The sequence below is a fragment of the Leptodactylus fuscus genome, chromosome 2 (genome assembly GCF_031893055.1).
Source record: "Leptodactylus fuscus isolate aLepFus1 chromosome 2, aLepFus1.hap2, whole genome shotgun sequence".
NCBI classification, from domain to species: domain Eukaryota; kingdom Metazoa; phylum Chordata; class Amphibia; order Anura; family Leptodactylidae; genus Leptodactylus; species Leptodactylus fuscus.
The window spans coordinates 22,363,806-22,379,808 of record NC_134266.1 but is presented as its reverse complement, the minus strand read 5'-3'; the positions used below and the strand labels follow the sequence as shown (position 1 = coordinate 22,379,808).

General features: G+C 40.8%; 1 protein-coding gene across 7 annotated transcripts in view; it reads right to left on the bottom strand.

Annotated features, from left to right (window-relative positions):
• The window catches only part of GRIK1 (glutamate ionotropic receptor kainate type subunit 1), a 266,952-nt gene that overhangs the window by 58,827 nt on the left and 192,122 nt on the right, over positions 1–16,003 (bottom strand). For 5 of the 7 annotated variants that reach the window (XM_075263453.1, XM_075263454.1, XM_075263455.1 and 2 more), the window contains exons 7-9: positions 15,131–15,274; positions 13,942–14,049; positions 3,616–3,660 (exon numbers count right to left, since the gene is read on the bottom strand). In XM_075263453.1, coding sequence (XP_075119554.1) covers positions 3,616–3,660; positions 13,942–14,049; positions 15,131–15,274 — 297 coding nt within the window. The remainder of the gene's footprint in view (positions 1–3,615; positions 3,661–13,941; positions 14,050–15,130; positions 15,275–16,003) is intronic. The other 2 variants (XM_075263457.1, XM_075263458.1) reach the window with 1 other exon arrangement.

The window sequence follows — 16,003 nt, the reverse complement described above, 5'->3', positions numbered from 1 at the left end:
GCCCTCAAATGGTCATATCAATGGAAAAGTAAAACTGTTATGAATGAAATCCAAAAATGAAAAAGTGAAACTTCACTGTGGTAGGAAAGGGTTAAAAACAAATAACCTACTAGAACTATTGACGTCCTGTGTGTACAGCATATTGTAGCTTGCAAAGCAATTAAAAGTGGACATGTAACTGCTGTGTATAGCTAGAGGGTGGACCGAATGTATAATTTGCTCCTGTGACCCCCAAGGTGCTCCATTCCAGGCGCGGTGTAATGGAAAACACAGCAGCAACAAATCCAATAAAATCACCATATAACAAGGGAAGTCATTACAATAGTGGCTGCGGATAATGCGACACATCCATTTCATTAACAATAGTGATCACTTGGGTTGATTTCTACATTTCCAGTCCAAATAGTTGGTTTATGACAAAAATCTGAGAGCTCCTTGGGATTACCATAATACTGAGGCTGTAGTCGTCACAGAAAAGTCTCATCCTAGCGTTGCCAGTTGGTCTCCATTAACGGTGGTGTAGATAGAAGAAATGAAGTCCCATGGATCATACTAGGCCCCAACATCAAGGTAATGCCAACAAGAACGGGAGGGCCTGGTGTTGGTCACTCAACCGAAATCCCTACCCCCTTGTGTACTAACAATGTAGTTTTGATGAATAAAGTACAATACTTAGCACCCAAAAGCAAGGAGGATGGAAATATAAGATGCTAGGCCTGAGCTCAAAAGGCCTCACGTCTGCCAGGTGTAGGTCCTTTCATGGAGATGTTCCCTAACCCCAAATTTAAAAAGAGTATTCAAAGAGGACTTGTTAGCCATTCTGAAAGCCCAATGATCAATTATCTGTTTGGTGCTGTCCCCCTGAGCATTTTGATGTTTTGTTTATTCAAATCCGTTTTACCATTCCAAAGATATAAGCCTTTTTAGTGTTGATCCTAGCCAAGTGGGCGGTAACACTGCACGATCTACAGAACCCACCCCAGAGGAAACAGTGTTGCCGCCCACTTGGCTAGTCGCCCTTAAATTTAATCAACAATAAAATGACTTATGTCTTTGGAATGGCTGAACGGATTTGGATAAACGAAACACCAAAATTCTCTGGGTGACAGCGCCGATCAGATGATCATGTCATTGGGCTATTCAGACATGGTGACAAGTCCTCTTTAAAAAAAATAAGTAGTCCTCACAAGTGTGTATTCTGTAGATATTCTCTGAAGGGCCACACTATAGACTATACACTCATATGTGACTTGCCTTGTATCTGCGTGATGATAGCATGTCGTGCTCTGTACTTGTAACTTTACAACATATAATCAAAAGTCACAATTTGTAAATCTTTATATAACACAAAGTACATAGAGTAGACATATATGGACCAACCAGATTGTACAAGACGACTAAAACGTCAGGGTAAAGGATGGGTTAACAAATACATTCGACAATTACAGATGTAGCAGGGCTGAGTTTGTCATTTGGCTGTCTCACTGTTAGATGTTTTGAGTTAACATGGCAATGGCTTAGAGCTTCAATATTAGGGAATGTAACGGGGCTTTCCTGGACTTACTGATGGACTGTAGTCAGATGAATACACCATTAGTGGAGTCAAACACATGGGAGCCCCGCTGATCAGTTGGTTGAAGAGGCCACAGCAGCCAGGTGAGTGATGGAGCCCCTTCAATTAATGTAAGCACCATATATTTGTTGAAGCTTAGCCCCATTCACTTGAATGGGACTGAACTGCTGCTGTATCATGTGACTGATGGACATGACATCATCGGCCAGGGATGAGGCTGCAGTGCTTGTGAATGTTGCAGCCTCTTCAAACAGCTGATCAGCGGGATCATAGGTAACAAACCCCACCTATAAGATGATGATGACTTATCCCAAGGATAGGTCATCATTATGTAAATCGTGGAAAACCCCTTTTAGACGTTGCGTAAATGTAGCTTTTTTTTGCTGCGGTTTTTGAGCCAAAGCCAGGGGGGAATGAACAGAAGGGAGAAGTCTAAGAACTTCCTATATATTTCCTATTCCTCTTGTAGCCATTCTTGGATTAGGCTCAAAAAACCGCAGCAAAACCTGCAAAAAAAAAGTTGCGTTCTCGCAACGTGGGGCCTCAGCCTTAATCACTTTTTGCAGGTTTCCCCCTGCAGATTACAGCTGATCACTCATGATCCTTGCAATAGGAAAGCCTGTGATCATCTTATCATCAAATAAAAAAAAAGATTGTTTAAAGTGGACATCCCCTTTAAATGAAAAAAAAAAAATCAGCTCTGCTACATCCATATTTGTCTTTTCTACAAGGAAACTATATGATATAGTGGGATGGGGCTGACACTTGACCGTAACAGCAAACGTGACAACATAAAATCAAATCAGATTTAACAGGAGGGTCAATTGGTTTAGTATAATTGCAGTTTAATGACGTGGCTCGCAGCAATACATTAATACTAATCTGTCAAGTCTTAAAGGGAATCTGTCACCTTAAATATGCAATCTGATCTGTCAACACCATGTTATAGAGCAGGCCGAGCTGAGCAGATTGATATATAGTTTTATGGGAAAATATTTAGTATAACTTGTAATTTTTGCAATCCCTGCTTTTGTGGGCGGTCCTTAGAGTTTGAAAATGAAACCGCCCACTAGATTCCTAAGTAAAGATTTAAGTGAACACATTCCTGCTATACTGAATATTTTCCCCATAAAACTATATATCACTCTGCTCAGCTATTCTTGCTCTATGTTTTTTCAAAAAGATTTTTCACGGCAAGAGGTTCCCTTTAAGTTCATGATAACCTTGTAGGGTTTCAACACCTTATAACATCTTGGGGGTTGTTTAGCATCAAATACTTTCTACAGGAGGATTTCTTATATGTATTTTCACCGTTTTGGACCCTCTAGCCAAGAGTACTAGACAAATCAGTGGAAATACCTTAAGAAAGGGCAAAGACCATCTCTCAGAAGACCAAACGCAGGTCGTGAGACATGGCAGAAGATTGCCTCTCATAAATAAAACCATTCACCAAAGGATGATAAAATAAAAGGGAGCAAGTTAAAGCTGATTTAAACAGGCCCTGAGGGGGTTTACGAGAATAAAGCTGATGGAGCATAAGAGGATTTAATGAGCGCGAAAAAAATAAATAATTGTATCGCGCCCCAGGTATCTACGACTGAGAGCTAAAATCTAAACGCAGCGGAAATCTGGTTATATCCGATACAATTAATGTACTATCTTAATATCCTGCTGGAGGGACGTACAGGTGCTGGATCCGAAGTCGAATTTTTACTAACTTGCCCTGTTTTCATTATTTAAAGGGAATGTACATTTTTGCTGCCGACTGTTTTTGTTGCATTGAGAACCTAAAATGAAGCAATGTTGTTTATAGTTTGATTAAAAATTTTCTACAGTTTAGTCTATACACTTCTTTTGTATTCTTAAACCCTGTGTGTAGTCTGATCCTCATGTATCTATTTTTTGTTGTTGAAATTTTAATGAGATGAACTTTTTGAAACATTGTAACCATTCTATAGGATGGTCGATAAACTGCAATTACAGACGGACAAGGTCAAAAACAGCACAACCTCGGGGGCTGGACACTACATGAATGTACAAACCTTTTTCCAAACTTTATTTAAATGACTAGTAGTTTCTCCTGCAGCCTTGAGAAAGTGGAGAAATAATTCATTAAAGACGGTAGAAAATTCACAATGGATATATAATACATATTCTACGCCATGGCACACTCCAATTGTTATTTTAAAGGGTCTTGAAAAACAAGGCTACTCTGGCAAAAACAGCGCCACACCTGTCCACAGGTTGTGTGCGGTATTGCACTTCATCCTCATTCATGTCAATGGATCTAAGCTGTAGTACCAAATGTAACCTAAAGGCAGGTGGGGTGCTATTTTTTGGAAGAAAGTAGTAGTGTTTATTTTCCTGGACAGCCCCTTTAATCCACATGTGGATTGAAAAATACAAAAATAACCCAAAAATAAAATTAGTAGCGGTTTCAGAATTATCCCACGGGGGATGTTGGGTTATTAGAATACCTGCCACTATTTTCGTGGAATTGTACAGCAAAAGGACTGTGGCTTATTCAAATACATATAAACTTATGTTTTGGGGATTTTTTTTGTAGGTTTTCCAAGGCAACTCTCTCAGAACATCAGGAAGGCTCAAATGTTAGAAGGTTTGGCCATTGGGATTGTCACATACATTGTTTGTTACATACACGGCAACCCAATAGAAGAAGGCCAGGAGGTTGGGAATAGGAAGTTGGGTGGCAAGAATCTCTATCAAACCCTCCAAGACTCCTCAGGGGTTGTACTGCGCAGAGGGAGACTGCGGGGTGTATGACGGTGGTTGTAGTTTTCCCCCCAGGGCCTATATTACAGTAAGCAGGGGTGAACCTAGGGTTTCTGCCGCCTGAGGCGGACGTCAGAAAGCCCCCCCCCGAGCGGAGCGAGCGTCGTTAGCAGGCAGAGAGCAGGCAGGGAGAGGACCTGCTCTCTGCCTGAGCGTATGGGGCGGCCGCTGGAACAGCACTGCGTCCACAGGGCCGCCCCAATCCACCGCTTGGTGACGGTGACTGGCTTAGGTCAGCAAAGATGCTGCCCTCCCCGGGGCCCTGGCATGGTGCCGCCTGAAGCGATCGCTTCAAGTCGCCTCATGGGAGGTGTGGCGCTGACTGTAAGACTCCCTGGACCTGATGGTGTTTGGAGTGTCCTTGGTGGTGAGTGTAGGGTTGCAATTCAGGAGGAAGCAAAAAACACACAGTAGAACAAGATGTGAAACAGCAACATATAATTCATACAATGGAGGCAAAGTTCTTTAGGAAACTTCCACTTTGGCTAGGGATGAGTTTTGATGAGGGTAACCCCTGGGTCAGCCAGTGTTTTCTTTGTAGGCCAGACTACCTCTCATACAGTGGGCTCTAACTCTCTGTCTTCAATGCCATGGCTGTGGGGTGCAGATCCCTAAAGGGTGCCCTGTCTGGCCCGAGATTGGGTTGTAACTCTGAGCTTCATAAAACAGTTTCCCTTACAGTCTCTTCTAAAGCTGAGCAGGGATTCCTCCCATCTCCTGACTGGTTGGGTTTCCAGCAGGGACTCAGCAGAACTCTGTACTTCTGCTAACTCACTCCCTCTCTCTTGCTAAAGAGGTTCCTCACTACTTCCTCCTGCTAACTGAAAAAGGAGAACGCTCCTTGTCTCCTCCCTCTTGTACAACACCCTCAGTCTAGTCAAGTGGAAGGCTCCATTAAAAGGCAAAATTGCATAATATAGATAACAGTGCAAAATTCTTAAAGTGACAGTGGCATAAACCAAGTAGTCCTATCAGACCTGGGATGGTACACACACACCTGTCTGCTGTTCCCTCCTACAACACTTCCTGTCAAAGTGTCCGAATTCACCACAATTCTGTATGTTACAGTTCTCTGCTATTCATGGACATACAGTTGATTCCTACTTGTGTGTCAGTCTTCACTGCAGCTCTGGAATTTTATTCAACATCCACAAATATACCAATCTCACCCAAATTGCCAGTTTTTACATTACATGGTAGTGTGAGAGGACAAATATACATTAAAGTGGTAAAATACTGAAACTAGAGATGATCATATAGGAATGAGCAATGATATACGGTGGCTGGAACCTATAGAGGAGGGGTAAATCCTGTCATATAATGGATGAGACTCGCAGAGACACCTATGGAAATTTGTCATGGGAAAGATGATTCATTTAGAGCTGGAAGGCGAGCCGACGCGTTTTGGGTCAGCCCACAGCTCGGAGAATACATGGAGGAGTAATTCAGGAAACAATCTGGAGGATTGCCAGCGAGGAGCGATGGCGTCCTGGTCGCGCGCCGCAGGATGTCGTCTGCTGGATTTAATTTGCCTTTACTGAGCCGGCTGCTATGGAAGTTACAGATAAGCACCAAAGATGCTAAAACAATGGAAGGATCTGAAGCGCAAGAACAAGATTATTGTAACTTTACTAATAGGACGGAATTATTGACTGTAACTATCACAGGTGACGGGATCCCGAGACGCCGCCATTTACCGGGGGGGAAATTTCTCCGCTCCCCCTTTACAAGAACGATGGGTCAAAACAATTTAACACCTTAACCATTTCAGGACTGGATCCTTTCCCATGTTTCAGGACTGGACCCATTTTCGAGTTTTTTCGTACATGCGGTTTTGAGGGCTAGAGCTTTTTTATTTTCCTGTGGCAGGTTGTATAGACCGTGCTCAGTGCGCTGTATTGGGGTGTGTTGGACTTTTACCAATGGAGATGAACCTTATTCTCTTTTTCCTATGGAAATAAACCTGAATCTAAGACATTTTCCCCCACACCTGCCTAAAACTTTGGCACAGTACTGACTCCATCACAAAAACATCCCCCAAGCTATGCAGAACATTCACATTTATTTCCATAGGAAGAAGTGAATAAGTTTCATCTCCCTCGATTACAGTCCAACACTCCCCAATTTTTCTTCTAATCGACATCTATCATCGGAGGACATTTGACCGAGTCCTTCAACATATCCCCATTTTTTTTCAGATTTTCCCATGGCCAGTTTTGTGAGAAGTTCCACTCCAAAAATTGGCGTTCACACTCCAGCAACCTTCCATGGTACCAGATATGTCGGGTCTCGTAGAGTAGACTGGTGGAGGACTCTTGACCTGACCTGGATGTCCCACTCCTTCCTTAGTAATACATTGCATCGCTCTTCCCAGGAGGTGAATTTTCCGGCTCCTTTTTGGTTTACTGGTATAACTACTGAGGTATTTTTGTCGACATTTAACCAATAAATCTAGCAGTGTCATCTTGTGATGGTCGGTTCATTAATCATGTTCTGAGGGGAGGACGGGAACATCTACCTCTGGAGCCTCTGTCACTCCACATTCTCACAGTGACATTAATGTATACATGTGAGGACGCTCTGAGATTAATAGAATATTACTCCACTATTTCCTATCGCGGCACCGAAATCACCTCATCGAAAGTATTCCCCATCTTAGTAACTAATACTCCGGGGCGATGGGGTAAGGAAAGGGGTGACTGATTTTTCACTAAGTTTCTTGCAGGATTAGATCAGATGATCCTTTCTATCGATTCTGAATGATACCATTAATAGTGTACAGTACCAGACATGAGATAATAGTTATATTCTTGTACATAGGAGTAGTATTATAGTAGTTATATTCTTGTACAGAGGAGTAGTATTATAGTAGTTATATTCTTGTACATAGGAGGTAGTATTACAGTAGTTATATTCTTGTACATAGGAGTAGTATTATAGTAGTTATATTCTTGTACATAGGAGTAGTATTATAGTAGTTATATTCTTGTACATAGGAGCAGTATTATAGTAGTTATATTCTTGTACATAGGAGTAGTATTATAGTAGTTATATTCTTGTACATAGGAGGTAGTATTACAGTAGTTATATTCTTGTACATAGGAGTAGTATTATAGTAGTTATATTCTTGTACATAGGAGTAGTATTATAGTAGTTCTATTCTTGTACATAGGAGTAGTATTATAGTAGTTATATTCTTGTACATAGGAGCAGTATTATAGTAGTTATATTCTTGTACATAGGAGCAGTATTATAGTAGTTATATTCTTGTACATAGGGGGCAGTATTACAGTAGTTATATTCTTGTACATAGGAGTAGTATTATAGTAGTTATATTCTTGTACATAGGAGTAGTATTATAGTAGTTATATTCTTGTACATAGGAGCAGTATTATAGTAGTTATATTCTTGTACATAGGAGCAGTATTATAGTAGTTATATTCTTGTACATAGGAGCAGTATTATAGTAGTTATATTCTTGTACATAGGAGTAGTATTATAGTAGTTATATTCTTGTACATAGGAGTAGTATTATAGTAGTTCTATTCTTGTACATAGGAGTAGTATTATAGTAGTTATATTCTTGTACATAGGAGCAGTATTATAGTAGTTATATTCTTGTACATAGGAGCAGTATTATAGTAGTTCTATTCTTGTACATAGGAGTAGTATTATAGTAGTTATATTCTTGTACATAGGAGTAGTATTATAGTAGTTATATTCTTGTACATAGGAGGTAGTATTATAGTTGTTATATACTTGTACATAGGAGGTAGTATTATAGCAGTTATATTCTTGTACATAGGAGCAGTATTATAGTAGTTATATTCTTGTACATAGGAGTAGTATTATAGTAGTTATATTCTTGTACATAGGAGTAGTATTATAGTAGTTATATTCTTGTACATAGGAGGTAGTATTATAGTAGTTATATTCTTGTACATAGGAGTAGTATTATAGTAGTTATATTCTTGTACATAGGAGGTAGTATTATAGTAGTTATATTCTTGTACATAGGAACAGTATTATAGTAGTTATATTCTTGTACATAGGAGGTAGTATTATAGTAGTTATATTCTTGTACATAGGAACAGTATTATAGTAGTTATATTCTTGTACATAGGAGTAGTATTATAGTAGTTATATTCTTGTACATAGGAGCAGTATTATAGTAGAGTTATGTTCTTGTACATAGTGGTAGTATTATAGTAGTTATATTCTTGTACATAGGAGCAGTATTATAGCAGTTATATTCTTGTACATAGGAGGTAGTATTATAGTAGTTATATTCTTGTACATAGGAGTAGTATTATAGTAGTTATATTCTTATACACAGGGGTAGTATTATAGTAGTTATATTCTTGTACATAGGAGTAGTATTATAGTAGTTATATTCTTGTACATAGGAGTAGTATTATAGTAGTTATATTCTTGTACATAGGAGCAGTATTATAGTAGTTATATTCTTGTACATAGGAGTAGTATTATAGTAGTTATATTCTTGTACATAGGAGGTAGTATTATAGTAGTTATATTCTTGTACATAGGGGGCAGTATTATAGTAGTTATATTCTTGTACATAGGAGGTAGTATTATAGTAGTTATATTCTTGTACATAGGGGGCAGTATTATAGTAGTTATATTCTTGTACATAGGAGGTAGTATTATAGTAGTTATATTCTTGTACATAGGAGCAGAATTGTAGTAGTTATATTTGCCCACATAGGAGCAGAATTAGTAGTTATATTTTTGTACATAGGGGGCAGTATTACAGTATTCCTGTTAATAGAAGGGACTGCCAAATATAATAGATAGGCTGCTAGACAAATAATCATATTTTTCATTAATTTTCATTAGGCTGTGGTCCTTTTTCCGATCCCTTACAGTATTCCTGTACCTTGAGGGCAGCATTATTTCAGTTATATTTTTTAAAATGTCTACAGTTAAATGCACCCGAAAACTTTAAATGTCTATAAAGGAGTTCTCCTATGAGATGTGTTCTCCCCTATGAGGCAGGATTAGCAGTCTTGATAGGTTTTTCATTGCCTTGTGATCCACGTGATGGCATCTCTTTAGCACCATGCATAGGCCAAACTTAATTGTTCCAAAGTTTAGGTAGCAAACACTGGAATAGATGATGATGTTGGTACGAGTGATCATTTTCCTGATTGCATCTATACGGTAACTACCGTTCTTAATTATATATGCAAATATACAGACGATGTGTTGTCTGCATTATAAATCATTTGTCCTACGTTCAACTTTCTTTTGTTGGAACAATGTAACAAGGCAAACTCTGATCTTATAGCAAGTTGTCATCCAATCTGTTACTGCTCGCTGAGAGATGAAGGGGTTCGCTATCCATAATGAACATTCCCTTTAAAGAGAACCTTTCACCACCTGGGGCACATGCGGTGTAATATACTGCTAGAATGCCGACGGGGCACTGAATTCAGCGCACTATCAGCTTTCCCGTTCTGTGCCCCCGGTGAAGAGCTATCGGTGCCGTTACTGTAACTCTTCACTGTCAAAAGGGCGTATCTCAGGAACGCCATTCATCGCAGTAGTATCTATTGTGCTGTACTATAGGCGGGGACGTTGCTTACCGCCTAGCGTCATTGTGACTACAACTCCACTGCCTTGGTCATTATGCAACGGACTCAGCAAAAATAAGAACAAGTGATAGACTGACACATGGAATATCCTTAAGGCCAGGGCTAAACGTCACGCAACCAAAAACCCGTGGGTGGTCCCTTTAAGAAGGCATGTAAAACAATGACCTAGTGGGGTGCAGTGGTGGGAGTTGAGCTCACAGTCACAATAATTGGTCTTTGTCGGAGATTTCTCATTTATGAATTCCCCATAGAACACAGGAACAGTTGGAGTTCCCCTTTAATCCGGGAAACCTCTTTAAGATCCTTCTTGTGTAATAAGAACACCGTGTATCTTTATTGTACGTCTTTTAGCTTACGCAGTGAGAAGCATTTCTGTTACTCTTATTTATTAATGGTTTTATGGCAGACTTTGTCTTTTATCAATAGGCCGCCCGCATTTAGCTGTTTATTCATTGAGTCAATGCGTATTAGGCTCTAGCCGACGCTACAGGCAACGTATCCCGCTGCATTTAGCCCTGACAGTTAAAGTGCTGTGTTTATTCTTGAAATATAGAAATCACCGGACGAAATACGACATTTGGAATATTTCATCACATCGCCGGCTACATCCAATCTAGCGCGAGAAATATGTATTCATAAAAGCCGATCCGAGCAATTCTCATAATGGAAAAGTTAAGCAGACGAGAATAAGGTAAAAGGTTTTCCTATGTAAATGTATTCCCATTGCTTTGTGCAAACTCTCCGCTGTGCATTAATGGGGTTGGCGCTGGGATCAGATCATTAAATTGTTTATGACATTCAATATAGAAAAAATCCCAAAGCCAAAATACCGGGGTCAGCCGACTCCCTGGAATAGAATTTACAGCGCGGATCAAAGGACGTTTATGAAATCCCAAGGCGCGCCGTCACTGACACCGCTTGTTCCTAAGACCTTTTGCTATTTAACTTTTATTTAAAAGCAGGGTAATATGGCGGCGGGCCCCGGGTGACAGCGGCTGCAGATTCATGTGAAGGCTGGACAACCTGATATAGGAGGCTTTTTCATTATACATGGAATGGGCTGTTATTGCCAGGGTGCTGCAGTAACATGGTCAGTGTCCTGCGGCTGCAAAGAAACAACAGGCGATGCTCATAGCATGTGCTGTTTGTTGCAAATGTTTATAAAAATTGAACAAAATTTCTCCAAAATTGAGCGAGCACTCGCATGTGTTGAAAATATATATCCAAAAATCCTACAAAAATCCCATAGATGTGATTGGAGGTTGTGACCCTGTTCACATGCACAAACATCTTCCAGATGGATTAGGTAGCGTGCTACTTGTTTTTCGGTTGTAATGGTAAAAACAGACTCCACTTAGTGACAATGGGGCAAATCCTATCTCTGTTGCGCACAGTTGGGAAATCCTGATTCTGTTGCACACAGTAGAAAGTCTGTAGCAGAAGTTCGAGTCATATATATATATATATATATATATATATATATATATATATATCCACATTGATATATGCTACAATACTGCCTCCATAGGTGAACTGCACAGGTATGTCTTAGGGCATACGTATTGCTACTGGGGTAATAGGGTAAAGGAGAACTCTTTCCTGCTTTTTATGGTATGGTCACATTAAAGAATTTGGAGAGTTTTTTTTTTTTTTTTTCCTGCTTAACCATCCTCTCCAAAAACCGGCCAAAATTTCAGTGGGCGATTCTTTTTTCAGAACACAATCTTGAGATGGTTGCTGCAGCTGAATGACGGCAAAAACTGCAGAATGAGGCCCATTGTATATGAGGCTGCTCACATGGTGCAAACCTGTAGTGGACAGATGAGGCTCGGCTTTATCTTCCGCAGCCAGTTGTGTTTGGCAAAGAATTTAGAAGCGGAAAACTTACAAAAATTATTCTCCAAATTCTATTTTGCAAATGTACATTTACAGGGTTAAAGAGATTCTATCATTAGAATCCCTTTATTAACTAATGCCATGTAGGTATAGCCTTTGGAAAGGCTATTCTTCCCCTACCTTTAGAATTCTTCTCTGTGCCACCATTCCGTAGATATCCTGTTTTTTCTCAGTATGCTAATGAGTCTCCAGACAGCACAGGGGGCGTTCCCCCCATGCTCCAACAGCACTGGGGACATCCCCTGTGCTGCTTGAAAACTCTCCAGCGCCGCCTCCATCTTGTGCAGCCACGCCTCTCTGCCACTTCCTCTGCGTTGACTTCTGGCGATCCTGTCTTCGGGATGTAAATCTAGCTCATGCGCAGTCAGCTCTGCCATCGGACTTCGGACAGAGCCAATTGCGCAGGTCTGTTTGCCCATTTTTCTCTGGCTGCTTACAGGAACAGTATGCTCAGCCACAGTAAAATGACCAAACAGACATGTACATGTCGGCTCTGTCCGAAGCCTGATGGTAGAGCCGACTGCGCATGCGCTGGATTTACATTCCGAAGACAGGATTGCTGGATGAAGACAATGCAAAGGACTTAGCGGAGAGGTGAGGCTTTATAGGATGGAGAGTTTTCAAGCAGTACAGGGGACGTCCCCAGTGCTGTTTGAGCATGGGGGGAACGCCCCCTGTGCTGTCTGGAGACTCCTTGCATACCGATAAAACCCGGGATATCTACGGATTGGCGATGCAGAGAAGAATTCTAAAGGTAGGGGAAGAATAGCCTTTCTTAAGGCTATTCCTACACGGTATTAGTTAAAAAAGATAGAATCCCTTTAAATAGCTGCAGACATGGGAATTTTCCCCTATATGTTTGGCTATCTTCACATCTAAGCCTGCATCTGTCCGGTACAGAGTCCACCTGAAATGGCGGACAACAAAGTCCTATAAAACCGATCTGACTTTGCCAGTAAGACATTAACGGATCCACGAGCGCCCAGTCCTACAACGGACCAGAAGAATGAATAATACCAAGCAAATGTGAATGCACCCGAAGTCATGTTGCAGATTGTTTTCCAGGATTTCGATTGGTCATGAATATTAGATTAGTCAGGTCCGGCAACCAACACCCACACTGATCAGATGATCATGGGCCGCAGCCTCTGACTCCTTGAAAAACCCCTTTAATGGGTTAAAACCACACAATATTTAGAGCAAGCTGCAATTTTTATCCTTCCCCCTACCAACTTCAATACAGCAAAATGCAAGCAGTGAAAATTGTCAGCTGCCAGGTGCCTGCGATCTTGTGAAAGAATAGGAAAAATTAGGAAAATGATAGTTTGCGAAATCATGAGAAATCCCGCGGTCAGGCTAAAAATAACATTTCGATGTTTTTGTTCCTCTCATGATAAGTATTACACCTACCTAAAATAACGCCTTGACGGAAGTGTTTCTTTAAAGGGACATGCGGGTATAAAAGGTCTACTGAGATGTGACTAGTAGAGATGAGCGAGTACTGTTCGGATAAGCCGATCCGAACAGCACGCTCCATAGAAATGAATGGATGCACCTGGTACTTCCGCTTTGACGCCGGCCGGCTGCTTAACCCCCGCGTGCCGGCTACGTCCATTCATTTCTATGCGAGCGTGCTGTTTGGATCGGCTGATCCGAACAGTACTCGCTCATCTCTAGTGACTAGTGTAGAACCTAAGGGGCGGGGCGTGAAGTTTTTGAACCCCTGTGTCATGCCCCGCCCCTAGACAGAAGAAGGTGAATTCGTTTTGCCTGGAGTGACCCTGATAACCCGTAGAGGTTACAGAACCTGCAATATTTTATATTATTATAATTTTTTTTAATAAATATTGAGAGATAAAGTATAGATGAAGTATCCCTCTAAGGTCTCTTAGATCTCAGTGTAATAACTATTCATTTAACACCGCAACATCTTCGATAACGCGCCACGCTTATTTATACGATTCCTCCGGCCTTAATAACTTATATTTTTATGTGAAATCTTGCAATAAATGGATATGTCTGTAAAGGGAAAATTGAAAAAAAAAAAAAAAAAATCCGGAATACCTTTTCCATGCCGTCCTCCTTCAGGCTAATAATATCCAAATCAAAATCTCTTCTCAAGCCATCCGTTCTATTGAAGGTGATCCGACCTGTCAAACCGTCCCACCGAGCCTGGGGACACGTAGACAAGAGGAGATATTTAAAGCCAAGCTGACTATCCATCAACATCTAACCAAACAGAAATCTCTCGGAAAATATAAATTCAGCGCTCGGGATATTTCATGTATTAAATCCACAGGTAGATCAATAGACTACATAGGATAGAATGGCAGCTGTTAACGCGGCACCAAAGTATCATTATACATTATTACTATATTAAAAATCTCTGACCGTTTTGTGTCTGCAGCTCTTATGTAGAGCTATACATCTCTATGGTCACAGACTACAAACAAATAGAGATGAGCAAACACTGTTCGGATCAGCCGTTCCGAACAGCACGCTCCCATAGAAATGAATGGAAGCACCTGGCACGGCGACCGGCCGCCAGCAAAGTGTACGTGCCAGGTGCTTCCATTCATTTCTATGGGAGCGTGCTGTTCGGAACGGCTGATCCGAACAGTGTTTGCTCATCTCTACAAACAAACCCAATGTAGTCTGCACTCAAACCCCATCTGTTCAGAACTAGACGACAGAGGAAAGACCGTACAGGATCAGTCTATAGAGGTTTTACCACCATACAGATGTATAGTTCTGCATACTTAAAAAAAGATTGTATGTAAAGATACTAAGATACTACATTATTTTAGTATGTGTATCAAGGCAATAAAAAAATATTAATACAAAAATAAGACTTAAAAGCATATCTGTTGGCTGTGGTGACTTTTCAGGATAGGTATATGAGGTGTAACATTATTTCGGGCCTGCAGGCTCTATTGGTACTTTGCAGTTTTCCCTGAACTTGGGGGTGAAGACTAGCCGTTACAAATTGCTCACAATAAGCAGAGGAGAATATGCGTCCTAATTTTCCCTTTCTCATTTAGAAATAGCCACATAATCGTGCAGGACATATATAAAGAAGTACTGACTTGTATTGATGTAAATAAAGTACTTGGGTTGTTATAGTAACTTCTTATTTAGCTCCAGAATCGGCCTACATCTCTATCTCTCCTTCTGTCTCCCTCAGCTCCTTCTTTCCCCCCCATCCCTTTTAAAGGACTCACATTTACATACTCCCCAAAAAGAAAGCACCTACCTCCTTAATAAGGTTCATAAATCGAGGTCCAAATCTCCAAGGTTTGTGACGGTGACACTGGAGAGAGCTGACAGTCATTTGGGCAGCGCGTTGTGTGGCCACCGCGACCATGTAGACAGCGTCATACATCAAGGCAGCGTCTGTCTGTATCAAACACATAGACAGACTGCATATTATTATATTACTCAGGACGCGCCACCAGTCATTATATCATCTCCAATCTAATTTCCTTCAGACACCAATTACTCTGGAGGTCACAACTTCTCAAGTGCTCCTTACTTACAGACCTTGAAAATTCTGAGTGTTAGGACTTTCTCAGATTAGTCTCCAGTCTGACATAAAGATTCATTAGAAGAGGTGCAGCACGAGAGAAGTCTGTAATGTGGGAGGCAGTGACGTGATCCTAAGCGTGTAAAGATGGAGAGCAGAGGCCTTGTCCATGTCCAGTCTGACTTATAGTTCAGTCAATCTCTTCTAAGACCCCACAAAGAACATTGCTGAAAAAAAAACTCAGCGTAAAATACTGTGGTGGAGTAGAGTAGGGACCCACTATACAGAGGTGGCCATTAAGTAGTTAGTGGGCTTATACACCTTGATCACAATGTATACTAAGAACCTCATGTTCGATCACACCCAACTAGATCCATACCGTATGGTATTAACTCTACTGGGGCTGAGCTGCAATACCAGACACTACCTATTAACTAGAGAGGCGCTGTTTTTGGAAAAAAGCAGCCATGTTGTTCTAATCTCATACGATCCCATTAATATCAATTGTAATTGCAATTCCTTTTTCCTCCCAGCCAGACTTGTACAGAAAGTTTTGCCGTCTTTCCCGTCCACCCACCGCTTGAATCAGACGGCAGCTGCTGT